The following is a 17,359-nucleotide window of genomic DNA, read 5'->3' on the forward strand; positions in this document are numbered from 1 at the left end:
TGTCATTTACAGCAAGTGAAAGGTCCTAAATAGTGTGCACATAAAAGCTTATAGGCCCACATGCCAATCAACAAATGTTCAGGAGGCTGCTGGATGAAAGGGTAGCTCTTCTAAACTATTGGAACATTTGTGAACTGGATCTGGAAACTCCCATTAATTCTGCAACATTGTTTTGTGGCATCTCTGGGAGGCAGGGCAAGACATGGAGATGTAAGGGGGGAAACTGGCCGATCATTATTTCCGTGCCCTTAAACATCCTGCTACGGTGCCATTGGGTATGCTTGTGCTTTGTGGGGTCTGATTGCTTACCCCTTTCTGAGCCACAAGTGGTATGATGGTACAGGGACCTTATATTTATGCAACAATTTAATAGCGCCAGAGTCCGTTGTAAAAACTTAAAAACATTTTTACTGTCAAGCTTCAAACAAAGTAACATCTCTTGGTAGAAAACATGGTAAATCTTCAACATTTCTTCTGTCTAAAGGATCAAATTCAGTTATTGTCACAGACGGCATATCTTGATGTTGCAAGACACTTCAGATTAACAAAGTAATACTAGAGCTGTCCAGCTCTGACTTCCCACTTTCAGTATCCTCCACTACCGTGCAGTACCCCGTGCTACTTTGTGGCCAGAATAGGATTCTCTCTCTAAACCTCCAAGACCGGTTTGACACGTTGTCTATAGCCCAATCCTTACTAGTTGCCTATGGGAACACACCTCCATCAGCTCTATATAATGCCACAGCAGGAACTCCCTGCCAGTGAAGAATCTCCTCTATATTAATCACACTGGTCAATGTGTGTCGCTGTGACTTCCTTTCTCGTCTCTGCACTCTGGCCGTAAACATGGTAGTAGTTTTCTTTTGCACTATTCTGAATGCTGTTCTTGAATTTCAGTCACTGCACACTACCCACTTGTGCACAAATATTCCACAATACTTCTTATCTCCTTCAAAATCTTTCCCCCAAACTGACTTACAGGAACTAGCTTCCTGTACAAAATGCCTCAGAAACTCTTCACCACCTGGGCTGGCACTAGATTTAACCCTGTCACAGCCTAACAACTGCTGCAGAGCCCAGTACACACTCAAATCACATTTAAAACATCAAACTGCATTACACTCAAGGACAGGTTGTACAGTGAGTCTTCAGAAGGGGTGCCGAAACTTCGTCAACCCTTCTACGCACACCCCTTTTTGCTGATTGCCATCCTTGGCAATCCAGGACCTGTAAAACACAATAGCAGGATGGCAATATATTATATAACATTTAATACATTCTTGGACTGGTGAAGTCTGGATCATCTTTTCAAACTGGCACTGCATCCAGTACTTCTCAGTTAAGGATCCAAGGAACAGAACATAGACAGAGTCCATACATACAGATGGATCTGGTCCTTCTCGGTTAAGGACCCCAGAATTGAGGTAGACACAGTTCAGCACATCACCAACAGTCCATCACTGAAGGTGTGCAACCCTCCAGCCACGTTGATCCAGCAGAAAAGGGCACAACGGACACAGTAAAAAATAAAGCAAAAATAAAAAAAAATCTAGCCCACTTGGCTATTTCGGGCCCATCTGGCCAAAAAGATATTTAAAACAGACACTCCAATTTCTTCAGGAACAGTCGAACATGACACAAGCCTTCACATGGCTAAGAGGGTAACACACACAAACCCTCAACAAACCTCTTTCACCTTAACTAGAGCTCTTCATGAGACCCAACTGGTTTCCAGCTTTTTCTTATAGGGGGTACGCCAGAACTTGCTCCTAACAACCTGGCCAGTGGCCAAACTGAACTGCAGGCTTTTTTTTTCACTCTTCCGGATTACTCCAGTTTTCAGGAGTGGGCCTGAATGGGGATCTTCTAATCCTCCAGCGTTGTTCACCTGGTAGTGGCACAGCCTGGGGCTGATTCACACAGACACAGTAACATAGTAACATAGTTTATAAGGTTGAAGGAAGACTAAGTCCATCTAGTTCAACCCATAGCCTAACATGTTGATCCAGAGGAAGGCAAAAAAAAACATGTGGCAAACACTAAGCTCCACATTGGGGAAAAAAAATCCTTCCTGACTCCATACGACAATCAGACTAATTTCCTGGCTCAACGCCCTATCAAGGAATCTAGTATATATAACCTGTAATATTATACTTTTCAAGAAAGGCATCCATGCCCTTCTTAAATTTTAGTAGTGAATTACTCATTACAACATCATGCGGCAGAGAGCTCCATAGTCTCACTGCTCTTACAGTAAAGAATCCACATCTGTGATTATGATTAAACCTTATTTCCTCCAGACGTAGAAGATGCCCCCTTGTCCTCGTCTCAGGCCTCAGAGTAAAAAGATCAGTAGAAAGGTCTTTGTACTGGCCCCTCATACGTGTACATAGTAATAAGATCACCCCTAAGGCTGTGTGCCCACGATGCGTTTTTCAAGATTTTATGCTGCGGAATTTCCACTGCGGAATTTCCGCAGCGGAAACGCTTGGTAAACCTTCCCCCATGGTCTCCAATGCAATTCTGCACTTTCAATGCCCATGCTGCGGATTTTTCCACAGCGTTTATGCTGCGCTCAAAAATCCGCAGCATGTCCATTAATTTTGCGGAAGCGCTGCGTTTTTGTCACCATTGACTTGCATTAGAACGTGCCAATTCCGCATCTGTACTTGCGTAATTGGCGCGTTCTAATGTGCGGATGGTACCCGGGTGTGGAGGACAGGAGTCTCTCCTCCACACCCAGGTACCATAAAAAAAAGAATAAAATAAAAAATAAAGATTATATTCACCTTCCGATGGCCCCCGGACTCCTTCTCTTCACTTGCCGACAGATCGCGCAGGACTGAAGGACCTGAGCTGACGTCACAGTCATGTGACGGCAGGTCTTTCAGTACAGCGTACCGCGATCTGCCGGCAGCCAGCACAGGAGCGCAGCAAGTCTCGGGGGCCATCGGAAGGTAAGTATAGGTTTATTTTTTTATTTTTAACCATTCTCTCGGGTCACACTATATAAATCCATGCCGTTTGCATGGATTTATATAGTGTGACCTAGTTGTCACAAGCACTTTCCAAGTGATGTTAATCGCTTGGAAAGCGCTTGTCAACCTACATGCGGAAATGTCAGTGAAGAACGCTTCACATCCGCATGTCCCTGGCAGGAAAACGCATGTACAATCCGCATGTACAATCCGCATGTACAATCCGCATGTACAATCTGCATGCGTTTTTTTCTGCCAGGGAGATGCAGAAACGCTGAGCATTTCTGCATCGTGGGCACATAGCCTTAGCCTTCGTTTTTCCACAGTAAATAACCCCAAGTGTAATAACCTGTCTTGGTATTGCAGACCCCCCAGTCCTCTAATAACCTTGGTCGCTCTTCTCTGCACCCTCTCTAGTTCAGCTATGTCTTTCTTATACACCGGAGACCAGAACTGTACACAGTATTCTAAGTGTGGTCGCACTAGTGACTTGTATAGAGGTAAAATTATGTTCTCCTCCTGAGCATCTATGCCTCTTTTAATGCATCCCATTATTTTATTTGCCTTTTCAGCAGATGCCTGACACTGGCCTCCAAACGTGAGCTTGTCGTCCACCAATACACCCAGGTCTTTTTCAGTTTCAGTTTTGCCTAGTGTTTTACAATTAAGCATATAATTATACATTTTATTTCCTCTGCCCAAGTGCATTACCTTACATTTATCCCCATTAAAGCTCATTTGCCATTTATCAGCCCAAGCTTCTAGTTTACATAGATCGTCCTGTAATATAAAATTGTCCTCCTCTGTACTGATTACCCTGCAGAGTTTAGTGTCATCTGCAAATATTGAAATATTACTCTGTATGCCCCCCACAAGGTCATTAATAAATATGTTAAAAAGAAGCAGGCCCAATACTGACCCCTGTGGTACCCCACTGTTAACTGAGACCCAGTCTGAGTGTTTTCCATTAATAACCACCCTTTGTTTCCTATCACTGAGCCAGTTCTTAACCCACATACATATATTTTCCCCTATCCCCATTGTTCTCATTTTATGTTTCAACCTTTTGGGTGGAACCGTATCAAAAGCTTTTGAAAAGTCCATATACACAACATCTACTGCATTTCCTTGGTCCAGTCAAGAACTTGCCTCCTCATAAAAGCTGATCAGATAAGTTTGACAGGAACGGTCCCTCGTAAACCCATGTTGATATTGGGTCATGAGGTTATTCTTCTTCAGATACAGTCACTGCATGTTGGGTCACTTGGACATTTGCTAAATTCGGTGCAGGCCTGTGTTCTCTGACTTCAACCGGATTGGATGAGTACACCTTTTCCCTTGTCTGAGCGAATGAGGTAGTCGATCGCGAATCCTCCCTTGGCTATAGACAACCCCCATAGATATGATTCTCTTCTTCTACCCATTCCTCCACTTCTCTGAGCCATCTTTCTTCCCTCAGTGCTTTTTCTTCTCCCTCTCTGCCTTCCATTTCTCCATGTCGGCAGTGGAGCAAGGCCGCTCCACACCAACGGCATACCAGCCTCGCGGTCCATCCATCTTCATAAAGGTGACTGTCTCACCTGGATACAAGCTGTGCAGAATCTGTGGAAGATAGTCGCATTTGACCTGACTCTGATTCACAAAGGCATCGTTACCTGTTCCATATTCACAGATGACTCTGAACCCACGTCGAATATCGAAACTCCAAGTCCATGGCGCGAATTCCCCTTCTCCATTCTCGAGCCATCAGTTCTGCCTCTTGCTTCTCCTTGATGGACTAGATCACTCCTCAGGCATAGTCATCCAACTTCCTCAAGAGTCCCCTTCAGCTCCCAGTAGGCCAGCAATTTCAGCTTGTTGCCAATCCTGCACTTCAGGCTGATAATGGATGCTGATTTGGGTATACGGGATCCCATACTTTATCCTTATTAGAGGATTGCTTCCTCCTGCAACTCCTGCTCTTTCTCGACTCATTGGTCTCGCTGCTTACATCTTCTTTCACCAGGCCTTTCGCTGGTCTTCAAGTCTCAGTGACAGGGGACCTAGCTATTTCATCCTCTGATTCCTCCCAGTTGAACTCGCTCCAGAGGAGATAGAGCTTGCCCAGGCATCCGCGGCCTTTCCTGATAGCAATGTCAAAAACTCACCAAAAACTCATTGTGGGCACACAGGCTGAAAATTATCATATATGCTGTTGGTATACTATGTGTAAGTCCAAATTCACACAAAGGTTTTGAAAAAACAATTGTGTCACATTCATTACATGCTATTGTATACAGATGTATTCTTTTTCAGAAGAATAGATCCTAGAGGAGAATGGGGTGCCTTATGGAAACGCTATGTGGTAAAGTACATTTCATGCGCCAGTGAGCAGAGACCATGCACATGGCATTGCCGTGTGCAAGAGGTCTTAAATGAGCCTCCAAAGTCCAATTAACCTGTTTACTACAATACTTGCTAAATTAGAGTTGGGATGACTTATAAAATATTTTCATTTTAGGGGGAATATAACCAGTAGACATATGTCCTCCTCATCACTCAAGTTTACTTTACTGCCTGCTTGTCTCTGTTTAGTCAGGTTTCCATTTCTTTCTAATGGAAAAAAAATTAGTCTATAGTGCTTTTCTATCCTGTAAGAAGAAAAACAAGCTACAAAAACCTGTCAGGAACTTGGCGGACCCATTATATGTAGATTAGGCCCAGTTTGCAATGGATCTGCCATAGCCAACTGAAACCATGACGCTTGTGTGAACGTGCCCACACTTGGGCTACATTAAAAAATCCATTTCCATTTTTTTATATCCATCAAAAACAGACATTCTTCTCTCATGTCTCATCCATTTTGCCTCAGTTATAAATCCCCTTTTTAATCCATTTTTCTTCTCATCCATTTTTAACATCTGAAGGAATTATGGATAAGTTCACATTAGCATTTGGAATCCATTTCTTAAGGATCCTGTTAAAGATGCAATCATAGCAGATTAGAAACAGAAAGCGGCAGAAGCAAAAGTTTCAGTTTTTAAATTGATCCAATTGTCGGGTCCTTTACAAAAATGGAAACTTTGACTACTGTTTGCAACAGTTTTGTTCTGTTTTAAACAGATCCATTTTTAGTGGTATGTGAACAAAGTCTTTAAGGCAACCAAAGTTTTCCCAGGTGAAGCCATTAAAGGAAAAAGATGCTGGTCTTTTTCCTAAAGCGGGCTCGCTGGCGATTTTGTCATTATTTTTACAGCAGCTCTGCTGCCAGCCTCTTTTTTCTGTAATTTAAGCTAAAACTAGTGAGCAGCTTTCTTAACGGAAGTCGCCCGAAGAATGAACATGTCATTTAATAACAATTAAAGAGGTTGTCCACTACTTTTACATTGATGACCTATCCTTTCGGATAGGTCATCAATGTCTGATCGGCCGGGGTCTCATACACGGCACCCCTGTTGATCAGAAGTTATTGCCGGAGACTGCCGGCCGGAAGTGCTCACTTGCCGAGTAGCTCCATCTACTTGTAGTGGCCGCTGAAGGGTACCGCGCATCTGCATTCTATTGATTTGAATAGGAGGCGGATGTGCAGTACCAAGCCCTGGCCACTACAAGTACACGGAACAGCTCGACAAGTGAGCCGCTGATAGCAGCTGATCGCCGGGGGTGCAAGGTGTCAGACCACAGCCGATCAGACATGGATGACCTATCCTAACGATAGGTCATCAAAGTAGTGGATAACCTGTTTAAGTAATTAATAGATGTACCAAATGACTGACCATTGGTGTACCAAATGACTGACCATGTGCACAGCAATGTCGTTTTTACATTGATGTGCATTATGTTAATTTTTTTAAGCGGTTTTACGGTGTCTTTTAGACGGGTTCCAGGCGGAATTCGCCAGAAAAAGACATAGTGTGCATGTAGCCTTTCTAGTGGTGCCTCTGAATACCTCAGTGTCTGTTCCATCAGCGATTTGGTTTTTTTGGATGATCAAAAAGTTCTGCAGACCATTGATCAGACAGCAGATTGACTTTTTATTTCTATTTTTCTATGTCTCTCACACATCAGAATAAAGGAAATAAAAACAACAGTTAGAACACAGCCTAAATAGTCAAAACTTGTTTTTCCCCATTGATACTTCTCAATGGATCAGGTTAAAAATTGATGAAACACAGATATAAACAGATGGCTTCCATTTTTTATCCATTTTTGACAAATCCCTATGAACTTTAATCTGCAAAAATGGAGGAGAATAGAACATGCTTTGAATTTGCCACAATAGACAATTGGATCTAATAAAAAAAACAAATATGTGAAATCAATTTAAACTCAGTGCGCTGTCTGTCTCGCAATTGAAAAAATGAATGTGTGAATAGAGCCATGGATAAACTATCCAAGGTACTTGGGGCCTTACTTTTGTCTGTATTCTTTTTCTTTAGCATTATAGGCATGGTTTTGGTTTTCCAGATGTTTTAGCTTAATTCTTCAATTTCATCTTTTTTGAAATGTTGCAAAATTTTTGTGCAATTGTACTTCAATATCCTAATGGAGCACAAAGCCCCTGATTCATCAAGACTGGAGCTTTGTTTTACAGTCTTGATGAACAGTGTGGTGCAGTAAGATGCGGCAAACTAATCTTTCAGCTGGCGTGTGCCACCATGAGATAGTCAGGCACTGGAGTACATTTCTGCCATAATTTACTCAATTTTTGTGGTATAAATAATGAAAAATTTGCTGGCCGCGCTTGCAGGAGCTGAACTCATCAGCTTGCTCTTCTGCACAGTCTTCTAAAGGTCTTGTAGATGGGTAGAACATCTAGAAAAGTTTGAATGATATTTACACTTTATGGTCTCGATTTGCGATTCATTGAAGTCACTTTTCTTTCTTTTTGTCTTGTATTCGCTGATGCTTTTTTGCACCAAATTCTTCAAAATGGTGCACGCAGTTCACGAATTTGGTACAAAAATCAAACATTATCTTTATGTTTGTTTAGTTTACTGGCTTTTGCATTTTTTTAGTTCCAAAAGTAGCATAACCTTTAAAAAGGTTGCACTTTTTGTTTAAAAATGGACAATATTGAAAACTCCTCCAAAAATCTTATTACTCCAGACAGGGACTGGAGTGAGATGTGTCAAAAAAATGCAACATTAGGTAAAAGTCACATTTTATGAATCTGTCTAAAACATGTAGATAAGCAAAGTTGTTGCAGAAAAATAAAAAAAAGATTTGAGAAAGAAAGACAACTTAAAAAGTGTTCCAAAACATATAGAGAATAAAGCGTAGATACTAATGTCACTAATAAAAAAGCAAATTGCTCCAAAATGGAACAACAGAAACAATGTATCAGGGCCCAAGTCTAGGGCTACATGCCGACTTTTGGTATTGCTGTACAAAGATTGCAATTTCAAATTGCGATATCCCAATGGTCACCAAAAATCCGACCCTACTTTACTTTAAAGGGCGGTCACAACTCATACATTGTGGTTTGTCCAAAATGTGATATGATCAAAGTAACCTTAACCTTAGAGTTACAGAAAACGCATCCATATTGCAATGAGGGTGTAACGGTCAGGGTGGTGGAACCACTGTGCTAAGACCCGAGGGAAAGCCTGGAGGGGCGTGACTAAGCGCCATACCAAGGCTGACCCTGGATGCACGGCAACTGACCATGCCGTGGTCCGAGGAGAGCCCATGGAGGCGGGACTAGGTGCTACACCAGGACTGACCTTGGGCACATGGCAGCTGAACCTCAAGGGACACGTAGCTGGAACAGCCCAGTAGGAGAGTACAGCTAATACTGGCAGGCACAACAGGAACATTGGAACCACAGATGCAGATGGGTCCTGCTGACATAAAGACAGGTAAGACTGGTGCCAGCAGATCCAACTGATATACACACTGGCACGGCGAGTGCCAACAGGTCCGGCGGATATGCAGATTGGCACAGCAGGTGCAGGAAGGTCAGGCAGATATACTGATGGGCACTGCAGGTGTGGACGGGACCGTCTGCTATACGACCAGGCAGGTGCTGACGGGCATAGCAGAAATAGAAGCAAGCAGGTGCTGGTGGCCAAGGCTGGTATACAGGCAAGCAGGTGATCTGGAAGATATGACTGTTACACAGGTAGACACGGCAGACGTGGATACACTGGGATACGTACACTGGGGACCTGAGAACTAGCAAGCATGCAAGACTAAATTAACAGGTTGCTCAGGCACCTCCCATCAGGTGGAGGTGCCTTAAATAATGAGTGTCTCCGAGCTGTAGGCTGGGGACACTTTAGGATGGCGCTCGCTGTCTCTTTAAGAGGGTGGGACCTTGCGTGCGCCTAAGCACAGTGCTCAGGGATCTGTTAACAGTGCACAGACCTCAGGCAGAAGCATTAGGAGGAGGAGGAGGGAGTTGGTGTCTCTGCCGGGGAAGGGAGGCAGAGATGCCGACATTACAAAGGGAGCAATCACACATGACTTACAATATGATCCATGTTGGCAAAGTTGTATTGATGATTATTTTATGCAATACTGCAATCTTCAGTTCACCTGATCAAAATCCCCTTGTATGTCCATCCTTACAACTTAAATAGCAAATCTCCCTAGATTTGTATTTATGTGATTTTTAAATATTTTTTTTTCTATTAAAAGTGACTAAAGTATATAGGAGTGATACCTTTATTAACTAACTAGAAAAAATATATACTTGCAAACTGATGGAATATATCATTGCAAATATAACTCACTACATAATCAAGCAGATATGCCATTCAGGATTCTGGAAAAGTTATAGGAATCCTAGTAAAAGTTTTTCAGCCATTGACCTAACTAGCAAATTACTGAATTGAATATTTATCAAACTGACAGTATTTTTTGCGATGCCTCATCATTTTACCAACCTATATTCTTTTAAATTTCAGCACTCCTGGCACGGTCTTTGGCTTTACTAAATAAAAGCCAGGAACTAACTGAATTCATACAGCAATTAAAATCTCACCTGCCTGTGGCAAATCCTGACACCATGAAAGGAGCCCATAGCAGCTGCTCCAAAGTGGAAAGACTATTGGAATCGCTGCAAGACCGGAGGCGGCAGCTGGACAAGCAGATGAGGCAACACCGGATAAGGTTGGAGCAGGTCTCACACGTTAGTCAGTGGCACCAACAGGAATACAAGGTAACAAGGGGAGAAAATCATCTCCGCACCTGTTCCTCCAGGGCGCAGCTGTAGGGATAGTGTCAGAGCACAATGTTATTTCATGGGACGAAGGAGAATGGTTTCCTCTTTACACGGTGGCACAGGAGGAACCTTTCAAAGCTCACCATCTGGTCTACCCAAGGTTGGCCTCCTACTCTGAGTATCAGAAAAATGATATTTTATCTCTGCAATAAAAAATAAGTTACATATAATTGAATATGTTGCAGATACTGAATATTCACATCCACAATAAATTCTATTAGGAAAATCCAATGGAGCTTTTGACTTTACACCTCCCAGACCCATCACCAAAGCCAAGTCATTCTGTCTGTATAAAAGTCATTCTGAATTTTTTTTTCTGCCATTTAGAAAAGATACTTATGCTAAACTTAACTAATTTAAACTTAAGGCTTTGTTCACATGTCACAGAAGCTGCGATTTGAAGTATCAGCAAAATCTATGAGATTTCAGAAATCTCATCAACATGCTTGTTTTTTTTTTATTCCTGACAATTTGAGAATTGCAGTGTTTTGTTTTTTTTTTTAATCTGCACTATGTCAATTCTTTCAAAGTTTCTGCAGCAGTTTTTCAACCATAAAAAGCAACGAGTAAATGAAAAAAAAAGCAACAAACGTTTTTGCTGCATCATTTTTGGTGCATAAAACTAACTTTATTCAACAAGTACTATAGACAAAGCATAAATATAATCTGCACCCAGAAAAAAACATGCAGTGAAAATGCAGCCAAACATGCATTTTGAACATATTTTTACTACCAAGACAGAATGTTTTGGCCGCAGAAAATAAGCAAGCAAAGCAAAAATGCTGCATGTGAACATTGCCTAAGGGTTTATCACGAGTCTGGGGTTGCCCATTTTATTTAAACACTTCCAATTGTGGAACATATTATTATTTTAAGATCTATTGATTAAAATTAACTTTTGTTTGTGCGAAAACCCCATTACGACTACTTCTGAAAGGTTTTGTTGCTGGAGTATATTTAGAAAAATCACTAATTAGGAGATACCCATTGTTTTATTAAATGATAGGGGCAGCCCCAGATTAGTGATAGGTTCTCTTTAACTACAGTAAATGTGTATCTTGATAAATACTTATTCCTTTAGGAGGTCCTATGTTTGATACTAGACAATGCCAGAGTTGCCAAACTGCTGTTCAATTTTTGCTGGACAACTGGACTAAAATTTTTATGGACATTCACCCCACCCCTTAATAAAGACTGCACCCCCACACCACACCCTTAAACTGGCCTATCACAAAGACCCAAAAATGTATTTAGAATGTATGGGTGGTTGTCAGCCAAATTGTGCAATGTCCCTACATCCAGAACGAGTGCAGATACTGAGGATTACACTAAGCATATAGGACATTTAGACAAGAGGAGAGTTGCATAATGAACATTTGTTAGAACAAGGTATGGTTACTTACATTTTCATCCAACAATATCAGCTGAGTTCTGGAATTTTTCAGCAGAACCTTCAACAATTTGCCGAAATGTTCTGAATAATGGTTAGTCAGCGGAGATAACCCCTTTCAGATAGCGAATTCATGTACGTGCTCTGTGCACGTTTTTGATGTATGGAACACATATCTATTCTAGTCTATGGGGCTGTTCACATTTTTTTCCAGACTGAGTGCCTGCAAAAACGAAAAAAAAAGATTTTGATCCAAGTCAAGGATTAAAAATCTCATATTCAAGTCTATGGGTCGGTGAAAAACTCTGACAGCACATGGAGGGAATCTTAGTTGCATCTGTGTGCCGTCTGTTTTTCATGTTCATTTGATAAGACAAGCAGGAGAAACCTTAATCAGTTTTAGGCCACGTTCACACATTCAGTATTTGGTCAGTATTTTACATCAGTATGTGTAAGCCAAAACCAGGAGAGGGTGAAAAATACAGAAGTGGTGACGAGTTTCTATTATACTTTTCCTCTGATTGTTCCTCTCCTGGTTTTGGCTTAAAAAAAAAAGGATGTAAAATACTGACCAAATACTGAAGGTGTGAATGTGGCTTTATTTGTATACTAGAAAAACTGCTTAAACACTAATGGTAAAAACTGACACATGAATCAAACACTGATGGAAATTGGTACTTTTTTTTCCACAAACATAAAAAACAGACGTCTTAATGATGCCTAAGACTCCATTCACACCCTGCAATGTGCTTGCACACAACCACATCACAACATCTCAGGAAACAATATGCAAAATCTGCAGAAAAACAAAGTGGTGTAATACCATAGAAGTATGGGGTCCACTAAACAGTGTTGCCATAACAAAGTCACAGCAGCTGCCACTAGGGGACACTTAATGTATTTAGATTTATATGCCTCTCATTGAGCTCAATACTATCTGTATAAATCAATACACAGTGGTGGCTCCAACACCACAAAGAATTATATAATATAATATTTTATTAAATAAAAAAGAGCATTTCCAATACAGATATAAAATTAATCAACTCAAATTTAAAAATTTCTGAATTTTTTTAGTGTCGCGGTGGTGACCCTCTTATTCCTTTCCGTGTTCCTGGAGGATGTTAAAATTAATATATTTTTTTTGCTACAGAAAAGCAAAGTCAAAAACTTTTTAAGTTGTTTTCTTAATCTATTATGTAACATATTTGTTTAATGAAGAGAAGATATTCAGTGTGACAAATCTGCAATAATGGCGGGTAGCTAGAAGAAACAAATACTTTTCCATATCACTATACTATTGCAGTGGAGTCCAAAGAGGAAGTGGGTGTAATAGCAAAAAATCCCGCTCGCTCTCCAGTTCCTGTCCTTTGTGAGAGATGGACAGCAGTATTCTCTGGCCAGTACTCCCAATTAAATGCTAAAAAGTGCAGCCCTGAGTAGGTTTATATGCCATTGTAAAGAATAATAGGCTAATCTGAATGAGGGTTCCATCTCATAGGACTCACAGAGCTTTAGGAGCTGACTTTTCGCTCATACAGCTTCAAGGCTAGCACAGTTATGTTTTGCTGTCAGATTTTTTTTTTGCTGTCAGATATTAAGTTGTCTCTTGAGCAGCACATAGCTCTGCAATCTCCTTACTTCCTGGTTTCAGGGGGCACAGGTTCTCCTCCTTGAATGTCAGTTCTGATCAGTTTCCTTCTGCTATGGTCATTGTTCTGAAGTCTACACTGTTATCACTATATATTTGTTTATAGAGATAACAGTGCATTTAAACAAACACAAGGCTCAGGAAAGCGAGAGCCATGATTAGGAGAACTGCTCTGGCCACTGCCAATGGTGTGGACTTTGGATAGTGATTATACAAGACTGATAAGAGCAGCTTGGTCAGTAGCTGAGAAAGAATAGGAGGAAGGGGAGCAGCTAACTGCTGTATAGTAATCAAATGGACTGGAGAGAGCTGACTGTGATTTTAGGAGTTGACTCCTTTCTTAGCTACTAGAATGTAACTAATTCACAAACTCAGGTTCTGATGGCTGAGCTCCTTGGGAACAAGCTGTACACTATATAAGATAAAAGCTCTTAGAGCAGGAGAATGGATAATGAAAGCAGATAGCTACTCATTTGGAAACTTTCTCCTTCTTATGCTAATTAACTAAAGCTATTTATTAATGTGAGAATACCCCTTTAAGAAGATCATTGTAATTGCAACAGGCAGCAGATGATCAAACATAGGAAATTTCAGAATGGCATTAGGCTGGGGAAAGAACAGCTGACATTCAGTCCAACAGCTTGAAATAATCACCCTTGGGACATGCTGCAGACAGTTTATGCTGCTGAAATGGAGGTTGGTTGGACCTCATCATTGTTTGCTTATCTAGGTTCATCTCCAATTAGATATCAATGCCAGGATGCCAACATGTAGTAAGAAGAAGCAGGAGATAATTGGCATTACAATATGTTGACAGTTTGACATTGTACTAATATTATGAATTATACATGATGGCAAATTCAAGTATTTTTTATTATTTATATGGCTCCGACCATTGGAACCAGCAATAGTTATGGGAACAGCTGAGCTACACTGTTTCCATTACTCCAATAGAAATAAATGTGTTTTTCTATGGAAAACAGCTGTTTCTATAACTTGGGAGTGTTTGCTTGTTGTGCTGGACCTTTTCCATAGCTCCTAACAGAATCATCTGAAAACAACTTTATTCTCTTTTTGCTATATGATGCTTTATAAATCGTGACCAATGACTGAATGCACTTTTGCCATAGATTTCCTGTTGGCTAAGGAAGCAGATAGACTTCCATCTGACCGATGTCCAGCTCGGAGCATCACTGACAGAAAACGAGGAGCTACTTCACAAACACAAACAGCTTGTTCACGACTCCCAGGTAATATAATTAAACATTTCATCTTAATTACAACCCAGCTAGATTAATGGTGTGGGAATTTATTCTCATCAATAGAAAAAAGCAGGTCATTTTGTTGGTAAATATTAGAGAAAAGCTGATATTTTGAAATTCAAATTCATCGACTTTGCCAAATTTTCCCTAAAAATTTGATTTGTGGCAAATAAATTTGCCTGAATCTCAATACTGGAAAGCTTGTAATTACTCAGAAAATACATGTGTGGAAGAGGAGAGGGAGGATACCATTGATCATAAGAGCTTACACTCTACAGAAGAGAGAGGACCCCGCTGACCATAAGAGCTTACACTCTAGAGGAGAGAGGACCCTGCTGACCATAAGAGCTCACACTCTACAGAAGAGAGAGGACCCCGCTGACCATAAGAGCTTACACTCTAGAGGAGAGAGGACCCTGCTGACCATAAGAGCTTACACTCTACAGAAGAGAGAGGACCCCGCTGACCATAAGAGCTTACACTCTAGAGGAGAGAGGACCCTGCTGACCATAAGAGCTTACACTCTACAGAAGAGAGAGAGAGGACCCCACTGACCATAAGAGCTTACACACTGTATGAGAGAGGACCTCGCTGACCATAAGAGCTTACACTCTACAGGAGAGTGAGAGAGAGGTCCCTGCTGATCATAAGAGCTTACTCTCTACAGGAGAGAGAGAGGACCTTGCTGATCATAAGAGCTTACACTCTACAAGAGAGAGGACCATGTTAACCATAAGAGCTTACACTCTACAGGAAAGAGGACCCTGCTGATCATAAGAGCTTACACTCTACAGGAGAGAGGACAATGCTAACCATAAGAGCTTACACTCTACAGGAGAGAGGACCCTGCTAACCATAAGAGCTTACATGCTACGAGAGAGAGAGAGAGAATACTGCTGATCATAAGAGCCTACACTCTACAAGAGAGAGAGGACCCCACTAACCATAATAGCTTACACTCTACAAGACAGAGTGAGATAGAGAGAGGACCCCTCTAACTAGAAGACCTTACACTTTACAGGAGAGATAGAGGACCTGCTGATCATAAGAGCTTACACTCTACAGGAGAGAGAGAAGACCTGCTGATCATAAGAGCTTACACTCTACAGAAGAAGGAGAGAACCCAGCTGACCATAAGAACTTACACACTACAGGAGAGAGAGGGCGCTTTTTACTCGACATAACGCACATCATGACGTCTTGGGGCCAAGTACGTGCCAGAGGCACACAGGATGCTGGGTTGGGGATGCAGGGAGCAGAAATGAAAACTGCTCTGGTCTGGCTGCCATGGAGGACCCTACTGGACTCCGAACTAGGGCAACACAAATGAAATTGCTCATCTCTACGCTGAACATTTTGTAACTGCTAGAAACTGATGGAGTAGTAGGTTCCCAGTAATAGGAAACACTACATCAAAGAATGACTTATTCTAGAACTTTTGATATGACATCGCGTCTTACTCTTCTAGGTGGAGCACGTGGTTCGTGGACCCACTGTTCCATGAGCCGGACTTACCCTGGAGCCTCTAGTGGTGAGGTCAGGCTTGTGTGGCAGGTAGCTGCCAGGTACCACTCCAGGGTGACGTCCGGCTGTAGCTGCTGACACCAAAGGGCAGATACGTACTTCAGATTCTCAATAGGGCAGGACGGCCTCTTGGGACAAGTTCTCGCTGTGCAGACAGGAGGACCCCTGGGACAGGTTCACACTGCGCAGACAGGACAGCCTCAGGGACAGGTTCAAGTAATGCCAACAGGACTGCCTCAGGGACAGGTTCATGTAATGCCAACGGGACGGCCTCAGGGACAGGTTCAGAGTTCTAACCTGGGTATGCAGCCCCCAGGTAAGCGGACTGGTACCACATCTACTGTTTCAGGAATGTGGGCAACTAGACTGGCCTAAGGGACTCAAGATACGGGACACGTGATAACTATAACAGTCTAGGGATGGGGTACCTGGCAACATACAGTTGCTCACACTAACCACCTACATAACTATAATGGTTACTCAGGCACCTACCAATTGGGGAGGGTGCCTTATATACAAGATGTCTCCCAGCTATTGACTGTTGCTGGGAGCATTTACCATGGGCACACGCTGCCCCTTTATGGACAGGGGAGCGCGCTCACGCGTGCCCTAGCAACATCGTTGAGACACAGTGCGGCGGGCATGGATGGGGAAGGAGGCAAGAGCAGGAGCACGCTGGCCAGGAGTGGTGAGTAAACTGGCATCCCTGCACAAAGGGAGAAGGGGACAGCATGCAGAGGTGCTGGGCATAGCATTATGTAGTAATATGTCGGAAGTGATTTTGGTGGTCTTAGTGCTAAGGCCCCCACAATCTCTCTGCTTGGCTTTCTTCAGAGATGTTGTGTATGGACCCATAGCTGGCTATGAGCCAGTACACCACTAACCCCACTTACCCAAGAAGAGCCAAGCAGAGCTGATTACATCTGAAGGGGTACACCACTCTTCTGAGGGTTTCTTCCTTTTTGTATCAGCAATCGGTGGAGATCTCAGCACCCAGATCTTCAGTGATTAAAAATTTTGACATGTCAATATTACATATAAAAAGTTTTATAAAACATCAGTACTTTTTAAAAGGAAATCAGTCATTAATTTCAGGTTGCCCGAACCACAAACAGCATGAATCAAAGCCCGGCTGTGTAATTACAGCCAAGTATGTTTTAGTCTAAAATACTGCAGCGTTTCAAAGAAAACATAGTTTTAAAATCTGCTATTAGGAAGAGACCTTATTAGTCTGGTGCAGCCACAGGGCGGCTTCTCCTCGCAGCAATCCAGTTGATTGACAGGTCTCCCCCAATGTAGACACATGGAAAAGACCTGTCAATCAACTGGAGCAGTGCAGGGATAAGC

At 42.1% G+C, this 17,359-nt stretch overlaps 1 protein-coding gene across 2 annotated transcripts in view; it reads left to right on the plus strand.

Annotated features, from left to right (window-relative positions):
- CCDC141 (coiled-coil domain containing 141) overlaps positions 1-17,359 on the plus strand; it is a 271,474-nt gene that overhangs the window by 106,319 nt on the left and 147,796 nt on the right. For both annotated transcript variants that reach the window (XM_073646809.1, XM_073646810.1), the window contains exons 5-6: positions 9,869-10,122; positions 14,357-14,476. In XM_073646809.1, the coding sequence (XP_073502910.1) occupies positions 9,869-10,122; positions 14,357-14,476 (374 nt within the window). The remainder of the gene's footprint in view (positions 1-9,868; positions 10,123-14,356; positions 14,477-17,359) is intronic.

The sequence above is a fragment of the Phyllobates terribilis genome, unplaced genomic scaffold (assembly GCF_046119375.1).
Source record: "Phyllobates terribilis strain yellow unplaced genomic scaffold, ASM4611937v1 Scaffold_9__5_contigs__length_417890890, whole genome shotgun sequence".
In the NCBI taxonomy this organism is placed as follows: domain Eukaryota; kingdom Metazoa; phylum Chordata; class Amphibia; order Anura; family Dendrobatidae; genus Phyllobates; species Phyllobates terribilis.